Source organism: Theropithecus gelada, chromosome 3 (assembly GCF_003255815.1).
Source record: "Theropithecus gelada isolate Dixy chromosome 3, Tgel_1.0, whole genome shotgun sequence".
Lineage (NCBI taxonomy): Eukaryota > Metazoa > Chordata > Mammalia > Primates > Cercopithecidae > Theropithecus > Theropithecus gelada.
Window position 1 is genome coordinate 161,974,426 of NC_037670.1, and position 18,954 is coordinate 161,993,379.

The 18,954-nt window shown below is 38.2% G+C and overlaps 1 protein-coding gene across 4 annotated transcripts in view; it reads right to left on the minus strand.

Moving 5' to 3' along the window:
* The window catches only part of DGKI (diacylglycerol kinase iota), a 467,910-nt gene that overhangs the window by 69,293 nt on the left and 379,663 nt on the right, over positions 1–18,954 (minus strand). For 2 of the 4 annotated variants that reach the window (XM_025379314.1, XM_025379315.1), the window contains 4 exons: positions 9,590–9,659; positions 6,955–6,995; positions 5,956–6,083; positions 3,544–3,666 (listed from right to left, as the gene is read on the minus strand). In XM_025379314.1, the coding sequence (XP_025235099.1) occupies positions 3,544–3,666; positions 5,956–6,083; positions 6,955–6,995; positions 9,590–9,659 (362 nt within the window). The remainder of the gene's footprint in view (positions 1–3,543; positions 3,667–5,955; positions 6,084–6,954; positions 6,996–9,589; positions 9,660–18,954) is intronic. The other 2 variants (XM_025379313.1, XM_025379316.1) reach the window with 2 other exon arrangements.

Here is an 18,954-nt window from a genome sequence, read left to right on the forward strand (position 1 = left end):
GTAAATGTTGCAATATCGAGGAAGCTGAAACTGCATATATATTCTGCAACACAGAAGAGCAGAGGAAGTTTGCTGCATTTTTAAAAATAATAGAATATTAGAAATCAATATCGAAATGGAGAAATAATTTATAGCATAGGTATGATGCAATATTCTATAATAAAAATTATTAAAAACCCACATCTATCAATATGAATGAATTTCAAAAACACAATGCTGAGTGAAATGGCAAGTTCCAAAATATATGCATTATATAACACAGGCGAAAACAAAAATACAAGTTGAGTATCCCTTCTCCAAACAGCTTGGGACCAGAAGTGTCTCAGATTTTTATTTTCTTAGGATTTTGGAATACTTGCATTATACTCACCAGCTGAGCATCCCAAATGCAAATATCTGAAATCCAAAATGTTCCAATAAGCACTTCCTTTGAGCATCACGTCAGCACTTTAAAAGTTTTGGATTTTGGAGCATCTCAGATTACAGATTTTCCAATTAGAAAGACTCCAACTTGTACAAAACAAAACGAAACCATAAAACAATGTTTTTTGTTTGTTTGTTTTTTGTTTTTTGTTTTTCCCCAAGATGGAGTCTTGCTTGTTGCCCAGGCTGGAGTACAGTGGCACTATCTCAGCTCATGGCTAGCTCCGCCTCCCAGGTTCACGCCATTCTCCTGCCTCAGCCTCCCAAGTAGCTGGGACTACAGGCGCCCACCACCACGCCCGGCTAATTTTTTGTATTTTTAGTGGAGACGGGGTTTCACCATGTTAGTCAGGATGGTCTTGATCTCCTGACCTCGTGATCCGCCCGCCTTGGCCTCCCAATGTGCTGGGATTACAGGTGTGAGCCACCGCGCCCAGCCTAAAACAATATTTTTTCCACTACTTTATGTTGTTTATGGCTTGAAAGAAAGACATAATGCAAATATAGAAAAACAATGACATAATAAATCAAGGTGGTTAGTACATGATGGCCTTCTATATAATTTTTATGCTCATTTTGATTAGAACATAGTTTATATATATTTAATAATTTTAAACTGAAGTTTGCCACCATTATATTTTGTTTCAATCTCTTCTTTTAAAGAAAAAATGCTTAAAAATTAATTCTCAGCCATATTTACTTCTGGGTAAGTTTGCAGTTGTATATTTAATGTGCATGCATAGTACCCCTATATTGTAGAATTTTTCACTTTACAAATGTAAAAGAGAAATAGAAACCAAAGTAAACCTCTGTGGCTCTGGTATGCTGACTTTGTATGGTCCCTTTGGGAAGATAGTGTAGGACAACGGAAAAAGCATGGAGTCAGAAGTCAAACCGACCTCAGGTCAAACCACACTTGTCATCTGAAGTGACCTAAGATAAATATTTTACCCTCTAGAAGCCTCAGTTTACTTATCTGTTAAGCAACGGCTAAATTCCAAAATTGTTGAAAGATTATTTAACTACGATACAAAGCAAGTGGGAAGTATTCCATCAATACTAGTTATTACTAACATTGTTAGTATTTCCACAACTGCAATTATACCTATTTGTGTCAGAGATGATGTCTGAAGGAAATAAAAAGATATTCTAAGAAATAAATGGACATGATAAGTTTAATAACTAAAGAATTAATTAAAAAGTTGAGGTAAGGCATCTAGTTTAGTTTTATTTTTAAGTGATTTAACACAATTTTAAGATGCTTGTGGCGTTTATGAGGCAGGAATTCACACTGAACCTAGTGGAGATGACTTGTCTTTGTTGCATGATGTCTGGAGATTCAGTTGGAGAAGCCTATAGGCTAGGAGTGAATGTTTGAATGTCCCTTTGCTTGTTTTCAAAGTAATTTTTCAGGTTTTTTTTTTTTAAGTGTCTACTACTCTAGGGCATTTTAGAATTAAAGTAGTATAAATGACTGTGAAAACTTATAACTGTCAATTGAAGATCAACCAAAAATTAAGAGAAATCCCTAAAAGGATAATATAACTCAAACAAACAGAAAGAGTTGATTTTGACATCTGGTTTTAAGAACCTGGCTATTATGTAAAGTAGCAAATTTATTTGTGATTCGTGGGAAGAATATTTACTATCTTATATATAATTATTTTATTTATCATGATATGTACATCAGTATGTTACATATAGAAAAATCAGGACCTAGAAAACTAGATTGAGCTCATATTTGCTTTGTGGAAACAGACTATATACATGTACAACTAAAATACTCATCTGGTTTGTCTAGGCTTAATTTTATTTCTGTAGCTAATTAAAACTCTAATTTTCCAATAAGTCTGCCCACAGATAAATGGCCACTTTTTTAGCCATCCGTGGGTGGCTGACTCACCCTGGTTCGCAAGCCTCAATTCTGTATAAAAAGGAAATGGAAAAACATCCTGAATTGTAAGCAATCAAAATGCCATCAGAAACTAACAACACAGTTTAATTAAAAAGAAAAATCCATAGTAATTCATTTTTGTTCCTTTCCCCTCTTCACACAAGAAAATAAGAAGTAATACAGAGAAGCAATTAAAATGTAGTCTCCTTTTGCCCTCAGGGTGTGTGCCTCGAAACTTTGCCAATGAAATAATTAGCTCCAAATTTCTCATTTTTTTCCCCCTTCGTAATATTGAAATTGCTTCTGGTCTTCCTTCAGAAACAAAGCACTTCCTTTGCCTCTTTAGTTAACCCTAGGCTTCTAAGAATCTTTAGTAATCTCATTATTCTATCAAAAGGCTAAGGCTGTGTGGTTACAAGGCCATTGTCACTATTTGATTAAGATCCCAGGTAAACTGAAAACCAGTCTAATTTCATGAACACACTGGATTTGTATAACCTCTGAGATGGACTGATTGGCCTGAAATTAAAGAGTAGGAGCTCATGAATGTATCTGTCACCAGGAAAAATGATAGGAAGGTGGATTCACTGAGCACGAAGGCATCAACACTGCTGTGGAACTTCAGCATGCATTCTACACTCTCACCATGATCAGACCTCAGAAGAAAGCACATGTACTGTTCTGATCTACGAACAAATGCTTTACTGCTTACCCACAGAGACTGCAATCACAACATGGTCAGCACCCAGCTTTAGCCAACAAAACCACGTAGCAATATTGGGTAGAGCACAAGTGCACAGGCTCAGGACTGAGGACCAATGACACAGCAAGATAACGTGTTCACAAATGAAAAACCACGTGTCACTTTCAAGCTACTCATGATCACTCTCATGCATGTCTTTATGATGTGGCAAACAGGGATGTCTGATAAACGCTAGACTCCAGTAAAGAAGACCCTGGTGAGGTTTAAAGTATGGGGAGGTCCACATGCAAAGGGTTCAAGGTGGCTCAGGAGCAAAAGAAATGGAAGGTGGAGCTCCAGGAAGAGTTTGTGGTAGATAAAAGTGAGCAAGTTGCATGGAATGTCAAACACAGAGTAGCACTTGCATGAGACAGCCTGAACGCCATTGAAAAGAGAATCCTGCCCATTGGTGCACAGCCCACAGTACATCCTCTCCCAGCAATCACAGTGGCACAGAGGAAAAGAACAGCGAGAGGACTCTTACTGTAGCACGCGGGAGTGGCTGAGATCTTTCAGATCTGAGTCCTCATAATAGGGAGCTATCATCCCCAGCCCACTGTCACTCAGCATGCGTTTCCGCAGGGCAGGATTCCACCAGTCTGAGATCCTGAGAGAAAGAAGGGCACCAGACAGTTAAGCATTCAAAGTCAGCCACGTGACTTCATCTCCACTTTCTGAAGATGAATCTTGCCTGTAAATGTGGGAGGCAAAATTCATCTTTATGGAATGTTTACCAGCTACTACATATTTATTATTTCATTCACTTATCTCAACAATCATGAACTATTTGTATGATTCTGTCCCCTTTACAGATGAGAAAACTGATTTTCAAGATTAAGTCATTTTAAATGTGACATGAATAAGAAGTAATAGACCTAGTGTGGAAATGCAGATTAGAAAATAACAAAGTCCATCCTGTTTCACTGCTTCCCTGATCCTGGTTTAGTTCTGGGGAGGCAACTGGCGAGAAATAAGAAAGGCACTGATTCAAGTCCTGGTGGATTTTCAGGCTCCTTTATTTTTGGAGCTAGAGCTAACAGAGGTCTAGCCAGGCCAAAGCAATTCCTTTTGGCCATTATTTGACATGAAGAAAACGACCATACAAAAAATTAGCCGGGCATGGTGGTGGGCACCTGTAGTCCCAGCTACCCGGGAGGCTCAGGCAGGAGAATGGCATGAACCCAGGAGGCGGAGCTTGCAGTGAGCCGAGATTGCGCCACTGCACTCTAGCCTGGGCGACAGAGCGAGACTCCGTCTCAAAAAAAAAAAAAAAGAAAGAAAACGAAAAAGAAAAAGAGAATGACCAAGTGAGTAAAGACCAGGGCAATTCGGCAGAATGGACTTTCTCCTTACTAGATCAAGAGCCAGAGGCCAGGTTAGGTGGGCTAACCTGGCTCTAGCACCTGCTGCTTCTGCAGTAGGATAGAACATTCTACCTTCTTTCCCCACTACTGATGGGTCTGACGCATGGATGTGCCCTGCGAAGGTGGCCTTCCCCACCACCTTTGGGGCTCCCAGGGGTGCATCAGGCTACCCCTTGTGCCTGTCAGCCTTCCCTCATGCTCTGACATCGCGGCTCTAGCTTCCTGAGAACAGCTTTCTATCTGTTCTACACAGCCACTTGTGGCATCTCTTGTCTCCCCCCAGACTTGGTACCTACTGGACATCAACTGCCCTTGGCAGAGTGAGAAACCACTCACAAATAGCAGCAGTGAAGCAAAAAAGTGAAAAAAAAGTAAATCAAGTGACAAGGGGAAAACAGGGATGAAGATGACATTGCAGTTGTGCTAGCCTAGTGGCCTGTTTATTCATACTGTATGAGGATATGTATACCATTTGCATTAACTATTTGGGTACATTGTGTATGGTTTCTAGAGCAATTCTTATTTCAATAATTCAGGCCCCATAGACCAGTAAAACACTAAATTTCACAGCAGATATTCTTATCTGTTTTTATTTTTGTACTGTTATTCCCCAAGTGCTGACACTAAGACCTGGCACACAAAATTCTCTAAATAAATAGTTTTGAATTACTGAAATAACTTAGAAATATTAATTATGTTTTGGCGGTGGAAGATGGTCATTAAATGCATGGGCTCTGGCATCAGGCAGCCCAGGACTGTATCTCATTTTTTCTACTTATTTTCTGTGAAATACTAGGCAAGTAACATAACGCTTTAGGTCTCAATTTTTTAATCTATGAATTAAGAATAACTGTTCCAAATTTTCAAGGTCACTGTGGAATGATGATGATGATGATGATGATTATAACATTCTATTTAATGCGTGTTTTAAAAATGCCAGGAATGACTTTAAGTGCTTTATCTGTATCAATTCTTTTAATCACCAAACAATTCTCTGAGTGAGGATTATTATTATTTGTATTTTACAGATGAGAAAATAAGCACAGAGCACTTAAGATGATTAAGTCACTACGAAGTGGTGGTAGAAATAGAAGAGAGACACAGGACAGAGCTCCTAAAAAGTGCTTGGTACATCATAGTTACTATACAATCTACATGTCTCCAGCAGCCTGGAAATAGCAAAGAGGAGGAAGAGGAGAAAAACTGTCAAATCACCTGTGTCAATTTTTAATGTAGATAACAGAGTTACTACAAATGTGTAAGCACAAACACAAGTACTAGTGTTTTCTAGGTTTGTTAGGAAGAGTTGCTGTGATGGAGAAAGAAGGCTTGGACATGGTGCAAATCTGGTTTTGTGTTTCTACATGGCCATTCATAAGACAGACTTATAATAACCACTCTAAGGAAATCCAACAAGAAAATCTACATTTCAAAATCATTTGATGTCATTAGAATGATGTCAAGTTCAAAGGCGAACCAGACATGGATGTCACCCTGAGGCCAGCCTCACAGGCAAGGAGAGGCACACTCACCCCGAGGCTTGCTCCACCACCAGGTCAGGCATGCCCGGAGGTGTCCCCGCTGGCTGTGACACCACCATATCTGGGTCCAGAATAAAAATCTCATCTTGGGAAATCTCCATCACAAAGTGCAAATGTTCCTAAGGAAGAACAAGAAGTCTGTTGCATGAAGAATAACAAAACAAGTATTCTTGATCTCGAGGAATAATGAAATTCTCCAACATGTCAAAGGATCACAGTGTGTTGTCAGAGCTTGATCAGTTGGTGATCCTCCCCAAAGCTGCGCTATGGCAGGCAGTGGGAAGATGGGGAGAGATGAATCCCCTTGGTTCAGGATTTCCAATTAATCAGGATTTTTTTTAGGTATATCTAGAAATGGTCTTGCCTCATCTTCCCAAATACTATTAGAGAAGTGACACCCACATACCATTGACCCAGTGAGAGTGTATGATAGCCTGGACTTCCACCCCATCATCTGGTCAAAGCTAAGCAGCCTGGTTAACATCTTTATCATTAGGTTCAATACTGTACATGTTTTTTCTAGGATAATTCAGATAATGGGAGGACTTCTTAACTTGGGCAAAACCATATTTTTTTTCTCATCGCTGACCTCTAGGGATTGGCGAACTGAAACTAAGTAGTCTAGTTATATACTTGGGACCTCAAACTTGCTAAACAGAAATGAGCTTAAAAAGACATACAAAATTTGGCTAAGAAGGAGTAAAAATATCTTTGTGAATGAAAATTTGCAGTATAGGCTGGTGATAATGTCTACAAGTCAACTTATTTCCTGTACTCATTTGCAAGATCAAGCCATATCATCTTGAGTCCATAAATCATAAAACATGTGAAGATAAATAAAAGATTCATAGCTTAGGTTATGAACACCATTCCAAAATTTGTAAGTGTCTCAGTGTGTTTTGTTAGAAAAATTTATGAGATTAGCTACCAATAAAGTACATTAACTTGAGAATTTTTCACTTTTACAAGCAGGTTGGAAAAAAAACTTACCTGAGATCTGTCTATTCGATAAAAGCGATCAGCAGAAGTTGCTAGGGGGAAAAAAAATGCAGATGGCATTCAGAATGTTCTGTAATCTGGCATCAAATTTATAACCTTCTCTTCAACTATGCTGGTCAAAACCCCTACATGATGGTCGTGCTAGTCTCCTGGCCAGTCCCTAAATCTATTAAGAAAACTTCAGCACTTCCATGCCTCTGCCACTGCTATCCTAAGGCTTAGAAAGCCCTGGCCATTGCCTCTGCCATCTAAATCATACTTGTCTTTAAAGAACCAGCTCAAATGCTTCTGTAAAACCTTTCTCAGTCCCAACCTCCCTACCCCAGACAGAATGTATTGACCCTGCCTCCATGCATATTTACATTTTTTAAAACTTCTTATACAGACTATCTTCACAGATAACCATGAGACTAAGAGACCTTGCCTCTTTAAAAATCTGTTTCATTTAATCTTTTATGCCGCCTGAAATTAGCACAGGATCTTAAAGAAAGTCAGGAATTGCTATGTATTTATTAAGTAAATAAAGCTAGAAAAAGCTACGGTTACGTGGACTTCTGAGGGAAGTGACTGCCCATTTTGGAAAACGGCTTGAAGATTCAGGCCAGGGACCATATGTGGTCTTAAATGAATCATTTCACTTTCAACCTGCATCCTTAGAGCCATGTCTGAAGGAAGCCAAAACAGCAAAAAAAATTATTTAAGCATTCTCTAAAAGAGATTGAGCTGCATCTATGGTACGAGAAAAAAAAAACCTAAATTAGAAATTTTGGGTTTCTAGAAATTATTTTAAATATTCTTAATATTAGAAAGAACTATCAGCTGCATTTCGGGAAGCTCAGGTGGGAGAACTGCTTGAAGCCAGGAGTCTCAGACCAGCCTGGGCAACAAAGCAAGACTTCATCTCTACAAAAACAATTTTGTTTTAATTAGCTGGGGATAGTGGCATGCCCCTGTGGTCCCAGGTACTTGGGAGGCTGAGGTGGGAGCATTGCCTGAGCCCAGCAGTTCAAGGTTGCAGTGAACCATGATCATGCCACTGCACTCCAGCCTGGGCAACAGAGTAAGACTCCCATCTCAAAAAAAAAAAAAAAATCAAACCAAAAATGACGTGCTTCTCACTTACATCTATCTAACAAAACCCAAATATTATAAATAGATTTTCTACAAAACAAACAGCACAAGAAAGAAAAACTCAAAATGCTAGTAATTATTTTAAATTCACAAACACTTAATGAGTAGCTTCTCTCCAAAGGGGACTGAACTAAGAAACCAGCCAATCATCGTCCCTGCTCTCTAAAATCTAAGAATAGAATAAAATCTGTCTTGGAGAAATTCACTCTATTTTGTTCTTTTAAACCATGACTGCAATTACCTTTCAAAGGTTTTTTAAATAAACCTATGGAGTGAAACTACATCTGGGTTAAGACTGTTAGCCACAACAGTTGTAGTTTTATCAAAGACTTTAGATAGAACATAACATAAATATTTTCATAATTTTCTGAAATACATGTTGTTCCTCTGCAAATTCAGGAATGACAAATGATTATGTTTCTCATTGCTATGGAATAAAGAAGCTGGAGGAAAGTCCTCAGAGGCAGCTGACGAGACATTAACAAAAACTTGCATCATGATTTATGTGGGTTAGATCTCATATAAATACAAGTGGCCATCTTCATAACACTAGAAAAATATGCCTATGGCATTTAAAGTGTTCTGTGATCTGGCACCAAAGTTATAACCTTCTCTTCCACTATGCCAGTTAAAAACCCTTACATTCCAGTCATGCTAGGCTACTGGACAGTCCTTAAATCTAAATAGATCTCTGCTGCTGCCATCCTAACGCTTGCTCATACACTCACAAATCCTGTCATACTCATATTCACGTTTATATCCTCTCAGATGCTCACCCAGATAAACAAAAACGAGGTCTACAATGAAAACCGTGTCTCCATCTGAACAAGAGAGAGAATGAGTAGTAGATACACTGGGTAGTATGTAAGCATGAATATACAGAGGTGAGAAGGTATGCAATATGGGTAATTGGATAGAAATGTAATATCAGGCAACATCTAGGAGACAGATATTTGAGATAAAAACAGACTCATTAAACAACCATAAAATAACTAACATGTTATGCATGCAATATGTCATGCTGATCCAAGCAGATGTGAATGCAACTGAATTTTTCAACCTTTCTCCAGAAATGTATACATCATACTGCAATAATGGTCTCACAAAAATAATATGAATGTTCCATAAGATGCAAACAACATATAAATTAGTATCCATCCTGTGCTTATAGAATCCAGCTACTGGTCTGAATTAATTTAAGGCAGGCAGTCAAGTTTTAAGAAACGAGGGCTGATGAAAAGGAAACATCAGCCTGAGCAACTTGATGCTGAGTTCAGCCAGAGTTAACCAAGCTGTGTTGAGGGAAATGACTTCAGGAAAGGACAGGGCAACATTAGTAGGTCCACATTGTTCCGCACGCAAAAACCAGCCATGTGGAGTGACAAGAAAGCTTTCTGAATAATCTTTTGGAAAACTAGAGTCCCCCCTATCAATTGATGCTTTGCTCTTCAACTTCCCCAACTCCCATGATACCCACAAGAAATGCAGAACTCACCATCTAGGAAGCACCACCGAGGGGAGAGCCTCTGTGCTGAGAGAGCCCTGGGGAAGGAGGTTTCATGGTCCTGGAAAGAGACACACACATTCTAGTGGCTCCATTTCAATAACCTGATTGGCTTCCCTCACTCAGCATTCTGCCATCCTTTCCTACACAAAGCACTGGTGAGAAGACCAAATCACATTTTGTTTTCTCTAGGAACAGAAAGAAGGGCTCTGCTTTGAAATTCTTTCACATAGAAATTTTAAAAATAACTCCCTCATAAAATTACCAGGAGGTTTTCAATTATTCCATTAAATATTTTCTATTATTCCATTAAACATAAATAATCTATTTTAGGACATTTACTTCTTATGAGAATTTCTTTCTTTCCCTTTGTGAAGCCAAGGAACGAGTGACAGCTGGCTGTCATTGACACCTAGGTCTAAAGCACTGGCACAGAATGAGAATGAATCAAACATTATCTACTGGCCACATGGGACATACAGTACGTGAGAAAAAGCAGCAGCGATCCATACACAGGGGCTGTTCATCTACATGGAAACAAAATCAACCTCGCACCTTGAGGTCATCTCTAACCTCAGCCTTCTCCACTGAACCCAATTACAGATGAGTAGACAAGGAAGAAAAGTAGTGCCAGGTTAACTCATGACAAAATCACTCTGTCCAAGACTCACCCAAACTGCAACGTGCTCATTCACCTGAGCATTTTCTAGGCGTCTCACGTCTGTGACCTCCCAATTACCCCTCCCTATTTAACATCAAGTCTGCCTGACATAACTGCCATCATTCTTTCCTCTGGGTTTGGATAAAAATATGTCTTTTCTCTTCAAAGCCAATCACTTAATTTAGACTCTAGACTATCTTTCTTTCTCCTTTGAACTTTATTTCTGTAGCATTATTAAAATCCACTCAATTCTTCTGCTCTCAATAGTTCCCTCTCTTCCAAAATAAATTCCCCTCAGTTGATCTTGTTACATCTATTTTTTATTGCTATTTTATTTATATTTTATTTTTTGAGACAGGGTCTCACTCTGTCTTCCAGGCTGGAGTGCAGTGGTGTGATCATGGCAGTGCAGTGGTGTGACCATGGCTCACCATAGCCTTGGTTTCCTGGCCTCAGGTGATCCTCCAGCCTCAGCCTCCCAAGTAGCTGAAACTGCAGTTGATATATCTTTTGAAAATCTTCTTAAACTCTCCTTTCTTGCCCTTCCAAACTTCTGAAGCTTATGTTTATTATCTCCTGCTCCAAGTCTCACTTACACGCCTCAGACATGACCTCTAGAAGCCTGGCCTCTGGCCTCTGACCTCCCGGGCTTCGAAAAACTGCCCTTCCAACAGATTGCCAGGACTGGCTTGCTTCCCTGATTTACTACAATTCTCAGTTCCCAAACTTCCTTGAAGTCTCAGAAGCTTTTATTTCTTATAAAGAATTAAGGCTATATCCACGAAACAGAAGAGAGAACTGGCAGATTGAAAACTGAAAGGATTTTCTCTTTCGGATTCCAAACTTTTAAAAATTAAACATTTTCTCTACTAAGAGAAGCCTGCCAATGATAACCAGGGAGGAAGGAGAGCACCTTCTAGTTTACAACACATGATTTGGAGCATTCTAGCCCTGGTTTGCAGTGGAATTGAAATCACTGACAGAAATGGGACAAATGAGGGAGGCCAGGTCTCTGAGGGGAAGACACTGGGAGTCTGGCCCTTATTAGGGATTTGAAATGTTCAAATGTAGGGAGCAACACTGAGGTATGACTGTGCAGGCAGCAATAAAGACGTGGCAGCTGAAGCTGCAGGCGTGGATGATCTTGTGTGTACAGAGGGGACAGGAGAAGAAAACAGGAATAACATAGAAGAAGTAATAAGGACCCAATCAGAGGTTGCACTGACTTTCTTGGTAGTTACTCAACACTCCCTGCTGCCCTGCTTGATCCTCAAATAAAGCCTGGGCTTAAATCACTTGTTCTCAAAGTGTGCATCAGCTGGAAACTTGTCAGAAGCACAAATTTCCGGGGGGCCCATCCCAGGTCTACGGAAGCACTATGGGTGGAGCCCAGCAATGTGTTTTAACAAGCCTTTCAGATGAGTCTGAGGATGTATGTGAAAGAACCTAACATTACCAAACAAAAGAGAGGTATCTTAGTAAACTAGAAACCTTGAGTGTATGGAGTTTTACTCTAAATGAATTCTGTGAATTAAATAATTGATAGAGGAAAAACTGGTCTCATTCAGGAATGCTACCAAAATCTGTATTTATAAATATAAAATATATCCATATAGCTATGGATACAGAGATACTATATAATATATATAGAAAAAATATATGTTACATATAGTCTCTCTCTCACTCTATTTTTTATATATATATATTCTATATATATGTGTATATATATTCCTCTTTTTTGAACTGAATTTTCATCCTGATTGTTGAGCTAAATGAAATCTTGACATGTGCTTAGTAACTATTTATATGAGAATTATGTGTAACATTTTGAGAATTATATTTTGACACGTGTGACATCTTGTTTTAAAGGAACTTAAGGTACTTAAGGCATTTTTGTAAAACAGATAAAGCTGCTGATGTCTCTCAGTTGGGTGAGAAATGTAATTATCGACCAATAAATTTGGAAGTGATTCAAAATATTTAGTGGCAACTATGAAAGCTAATAAATAAAGAGATTAAACAGAAACAGGATTATCTTCTCTATGAATAAAGGAGCTAAAACACAAGGACCCTTTCTGCATTTTGATGTTGAATATGCTGCAGAGGACACTATAAAAACATATCCTAATTTCCCTAGGTAAAAATCATACAGGAATGCCTGATTTATCATTTTAAAAACCTAAGGATCCATCACACTATCTCTAGGCTATTCTAACTACAGAAAATTGGATGTTATTTAGTCTAGGTTAATAAAATCCAGATTGAGGCACTGCCTCAGCAACATGACTACCACAGGTTGGTAAGGAAATACAGATGGTGTGTATCTTTTTATGTGCAGGTGGCTGTGTGTCTGGAGAGTTTTATGCCCATGCCTGACTTTATTAATGTAGTTCGCTTTTGTTCACTTATTTACTCAACATTTTGATCCATGGATGGAAACTGCAAAAATGTTTGACCTACAGAAACCTCTGATATAACTCAATGTTCTTAAAGAGGTTTTGTCTAATGATAACATTATAATTTTGTTTGGTGAAAACACATTGGTCGCCATAAAGCTCTTTAAAATACTTTAATGGGTCCTCAAACAGGTTCAACAATTCTTGAACTCTCCAAAATTGTACACTAGACTTGGTATGTCTGTGGGTATGTTCATTTTCCTGGACAGAAAAACCACTGCTTTCTAGATTATCAAAGTGATCTGAGATTCCCAAAATGCTAGAAAAAGAAAAAAAAAAAAAAAGCTATTAATTTAAAGAATCAAAAATTTAGGTCAGAGGTAATTCAACAAAATAAGAAGATACTGATCAGTAAAATGCCTTATGAGAATAGGAATTACCGATTCAAAGTTACTGGTAATTGTAATACCAAAACAACAAACAACAAAAGCTCTCTGAGCTTGTAGCTATTCTCCTAGTAGCGGACTGAAACTAGGTCAATTTCTACATGGAAGAACTCAACTTTTTGCTTATTTCCATCCATGGTCTCTCCCAAGTGTTTGTTTTCAGTGCCTTAGGTTCTTCTACTTATGTTCGTTTTTATAAACAGAGGAAAAATGTATTTATATTTGCCATTGGATGGTATTAATAATTGAAGTTAAATAATACATCATTAATTAAATCTGATTTTAAAAGACAATGTTACTTAAAATAATTGGATACTTTCCTGGTGACCTGAAGATTAAACTGCAATTTTGGGAGTTGTTAGAAAAGCAAAAGTAGAGCTCTAACTTCTCTGAAATGCTTCCCTGAAATAGATTTGCACCCTCTTCCAACTTTTTTGAAGCTCTTTCCACCTTGTTCGTTTTAAAAAAGTGAGTTCTTAAAGAAAAGCTACTCACATAATAGGTCCTATGTTAAAAGTCATTTGAATTCCAATGAAAAACTGTAATTACTATCTGGGTAGATTCATAATGCAATTAAACTACTTATTTAAAAATTCTACATATATAAAATATACAAAAGCATCAAGTCTCAAAAAAATTTGCTCTTGAATCTAGTCCATGTACATATCTATGCAGATGAAAATGCTTCACCTACATTGGGACACTAGAAATTGGATATTTTTTTGAAGTCAGTGTTAAAATGATGTTCCAATGTAGCAGATTGACAATATGCAAAATATACCTACAAAATATGCCAGCAATCTGTAAAATAAGAAACAAGAAAATCCAGGTATGAAGCACAAATGGGTGCTGAAAATATATCTCAAAGATCCGAGAGAGAATAGGAGGTGAAGAGCAAGCTAGGGACAGAAAAGTTGGTGGTGGTTGAGGTGGCGGTGGTGGATGTTGGATTTCACTTGAGTTGAAAAACAGAGCAAAAAGATAGTGAGAAAGTCTGCTTCGCAAAACTGAAATTTTTGTAGGATGTGATCATCATTATCACAGACAAGCTAAGAATTGAGATGCCAAAAAATGTTCCTGTCCTTGAGGTGTTAAAATATCGTAGGGGAGACAGATCTGATGAATGAGATGGAAAAACAAGGCGAGAGATTGTATGTGATCCAGCCCCAATTAAGCAGCAAGCCCAGAGGCGGCGGAAGGCTGATGGGAAGCGCACCAGCTTTGAGAGGCACGACAATCCTGGCGCCCGACTCTCACCCGCTACTCGCTGTGAGAGTTTAGGATAATTTCTTATCCAGTTCCTTGAATACCTCATTTTAAAATGGCTACAATAATATCTAACATAAGGGTTCTTTTGAGGAATTAATGACACATGAAATGCTTAACCCATTAGCGGAAACGTGTTTATGTGCAGATAGAATTATCCGAGAGATAATTATATCTCATGCTAGGCAGCTGAGACATTATTTTACCAAAACAATTCTGCCCTTAGTCATACGAGGGTCTCATGGGACACAGGCCACATTTCAGACCAGGTCATTTAGATGGTGCTGCCCCTAACACAACACTATGTATCCATAAATACATTTGCACTCAGATTCTGAGTTTTAGAGAAAATAAATAAACAGGGCAAATTTGTATGAGTGAACACAAAACAGGGTGGCTTTTAACAAAGGCTGAAATCACGCCATTTGTTGGTTTGATGCTTATAGGGCTTGTCTTAATCAGCAATCCAGTGCCTCTGTTCACAATATTAGATGTTATATAATTGTCTTAAATACAGGATATTGTCTTCAAGGCTGAATGTCTTCTATCACCAACAGGCATACATTTCAGAACATTTTTATTTTACTGATGTCTCCCTTCCCCATTCAAGAGTAACTGCTTACTTAGTATTACCCTAGTTTCACCAAAATTAACTTATCACTTGCTAATTTGGGCCGTCATTTGTCACAAAACTATACATTATTCTTATTCCTGTGATACAATTGTGATCAACCTTTTCAATGCATGTTTATTAAAGCCAATGAAATGCAAGGCATGTGACTGGAAGGTCACAAAGAACAAAGCGTGGACCACGTCTTTAAAGGGTGGCTACTACACTAGGAACCAGTCTAGGTGCTCTGCATGCTTCTCTCTGGCTCCAATTCTTGGAGTTACTGTAAGTCTGATTTACCAAGTTTCAACTTCTTTTCCCAAGGGATGACTATTTTAATTATGATTTCAATTTACTTCCTGGTTACTGCCAACAGCCACCAATTTTAGAAAAAGGATTTTGAGCCAGCTTCCAAAAGAATCAGAGTTTGGTAATAAGAAAAAAAAAAAAAGAAGAAGACAGCAGAAGAAATTCATTGTTGGCAAAGCAAATGGAAGGCTCAGTTCACATTTAAGAAAGCCCTTTCCTTTGAAAGTCTCAAACGTGGGGCTAAAAACCTTTGTTCTGGAGCAATAGTTTACAAAGAGTCCTGGTGCTGATGTATAGCCAAGAAGTGCCAGTAGATAAAATCCTGAGTCATCCAACCCAGTTACACAGAGGCCAGCTGTCACTATGTCAAGTAGAACAGGTAGCTCTTGACTCTGGCTGTCCTTCATTCCTTCCTACTCTTAGTCTTCCACCTACAGCTTCTGCCCTGACTCATCTCCACTGTCTAACAGTGAAGGATAAGAAACACTAATCTGGACAAGCTGTCAAAAAAATCACTGAACCACATTTTGGTGATGGTAATTTTCCTTTTTTTTCTTCTTTTTACGGTATGCTCATTTTGTGCTTCTGAGAATTTCATGTAAACATTGCTCTACTTCTGTATTAATGGTGGCTATAGATTAAATAAAGCTTAGCATATTCCATTTTTTATTTCATCTACTGAATATTTTATACTTGACACAATTTCTCTCAGCCACATATGTTACTATCAGAATTCACAATTGGAGTGTTCAAGTCTCACATTATCATCTCCCCTAGTTTTAGGGTTACCTGGACACTGCCACAGGGAAAATTTAGAAATATTAGGCTACAGTCTCAATAATAGGTTAGTTTTAACCCAAAATCTTCTATGTATGTGCAGGCTTTCTTCGTTTTGTTATTAAGAAGCCTGCATAATCTAGCTCCTACCTACCTCTCCTGCAATTCACCCCACTATTCTTCCTGAACCTCTTCTCCTACATCTAAGAGCTGACCACAATAAAGAACTTCAGTTGTGAGAGTTTAAGTAAACTACCCAGACGTCCCAAGCTATTCAGTGGTGGAGAGTACAGACTTCTTTTACTTCAGAGCTCATGACCTCATGTACAGGGTTTTATAGCTTCTAAAGGAATTATGATTTCAGGTTTTGAAGGATGAGTGAGGTTCGGTATAAATCAAGTTTGAGAGCTCAGAATTTTCTAGACTCAGCTCAAACAAAAGCAGGAAGAAAGCAAACTAGAATGATCTAAATGGATATGAAGACCTCATTCTACTCTAGTCAAAGATCTTCCACAGATTCAACTTTTATTACTTGTCAAACTAAGCCTCCTGTTTCTTACCAGACAGTTTGCTCCTGGTAGCTCAGAGTTCCTGCTCCCACACATTCTTCAGTCTTGCTGTCTTCCCATTTCCCACCACTGTGTTCCCTGCTGCCTAAGAATTCCACAGGAATATGGCAATCAATGGGAACGATAGGCAACTCCAACCCAGACAGAGGAACTGAGACTACAACCATGTGAAGAAAAATTCAATTACAGATTTTGGGTAACTTTGCTGTATACGTTATGTAATTTACAAACTTCACACAAATACAGCCAATCTTAGTACGTTTTTAGCATGTGACATATTTTTTATTTCTGTTGTGATTTTATTTTTGAAGTACCATAAAGTTTATTGCAATATTGTTTGCAAACAATGGCAACAATACTAAACAACCTAAAAATGTCTATCCATAGAAACAGGGTTAAATAAACACCATGGAATACAGTGATAATTTTTAAAGACTGAGTTAGAGTTTCACCTATTAGCAAGATGTAATTTCCATGGTACATTACCATTAAAAATACATTGTGGAATAATATGTATAGTGTGCACATGCAAATTGTAAATACATTTTTATTTTTATTATAATTTTTATTTTTATTTTTTGAGACAGAGTCTCACCCTGTCACCCAGGCAGGAGTGCAGTGGTGCAATCTCAGCTCACTGCAACCTCTGCCTCCTGGACTCAAACAATCCTTCCACCTCAGCTCCCAAGTAGCTGGGACTACAGGCACATGCTACAGTGCCCAGCTAATTTTGGGGTTGTTTTTTGTACAGACGGGGTTTCGTCATGTTACCCAGGCTGGTCTCAAAGTCCTGGCTCAAGCGATCTGCCCATGATGGCCTCCCAAAGTGCTGAGATTGCAGGCATGAGCCACTGCGCCCAGCTATATTTGTATTTTTAAGCAACAATCCCTACATATGTATTCATGTACATCTATGTGTGGAACTTTATATAAATGTGGGAAAACAAAACTGCATACCATAAAGGTCTACATTGGGTGGCGAGTTAAAAACCAAGCAGAAGTCTAGAATTATGTACAATATCAAAACTACAGTAAACCAAGATTATAAAACCTGGCAGATTGCAGAACACACATAGCTTATAAAAGTCAAGAGATATACCACGAGGACCTTGATATCAGAGAGAAACGCATATTGTATGGGTTAAAAATGGAGCGGGTATAAAGAGAAGCAGAATATCAGACAGGAATTCACAATTTACAGTGAAGGTGTGTAAACTTTTTATGCTCGCACCTTCTTACCCTATCATGACCACAGAGAAGAATATGTTCTTATGTACACAGGGTACAAATAAGTCCTGCATCATGTCTATCTACACACCTTTCTCTTGTACTAAAAAAATAATAATAATCGGAGTGTAACTGAGTGATGTTACAGAGAGGTATTACTGAATTTTCTCTAATTCGTGTTTAAAGTAACTCTCGTTACTAATTCATACAGCTCACATCAGGTAAACACGTTCTCCGTTCTCAGAGGGCCTGGAAGACTAGTAGATTGGGTAGCCCTGGCATTAAGGATTCCTGGATTCAGGGGCATCCTCTGGCCTCTGCAGAAGGGTGAAAAGCAGTGCAATGTGAACCATGAATTAGATATGGAAGGAAATAGGAGGTAAGAAAAACAAACGGCTCCTTGAAAGAGGGCGAATATTGGTTCCAGGACAGACCTTAGCTTCATGGAAGCTCTAGGTTGGACCCGGCAATGTTCTCATCACTGAACAAGAACATGAATGGTCAGAGTATTTTTGATTTGTGAATGCTGCACATTAAACAAATGTACAGTGACCTATTTTCCAATACAGAGAAAAAATACAATCTTAAAAATATGCATCTTTCAAAAGCATCTGACAGAGTAGATACTTAAGAAATATGATTGTATGAATGCAGTTATATTTCAGAAGACAGTCACATAATTACCTGAGCTGTGCCTCTACCCATCACATCTACAGCCTTCAATGGTAATTTAGAGCCTCTAGTCTCCCCAGTCCTCTCAAATTGCATGATCAAATCAATGATTCATCAAAGAGATAAGATACTTGACTTGTCCATTTTTGGATCTGTTATTTTTCTTCATATAAATGGTGTGATTTAGATGAATGCAACTGTCATTGCTCTGTAATGTAGGCCAAATGACATAACCTTAGATATACCATGCTCCTTTCTATTTTAAATACAATAATCTAAAATTACATGCTCTTTAAATAAATAATATTAGCAAAAACTGCTCATTTCAAAAATCCCTGATACGTGAATCTTTGCTTTTGATATATGTTAATGGAAAATCTGCTTCTTGTGCTAAAAATACAGACACATGCACAAACACAAAAC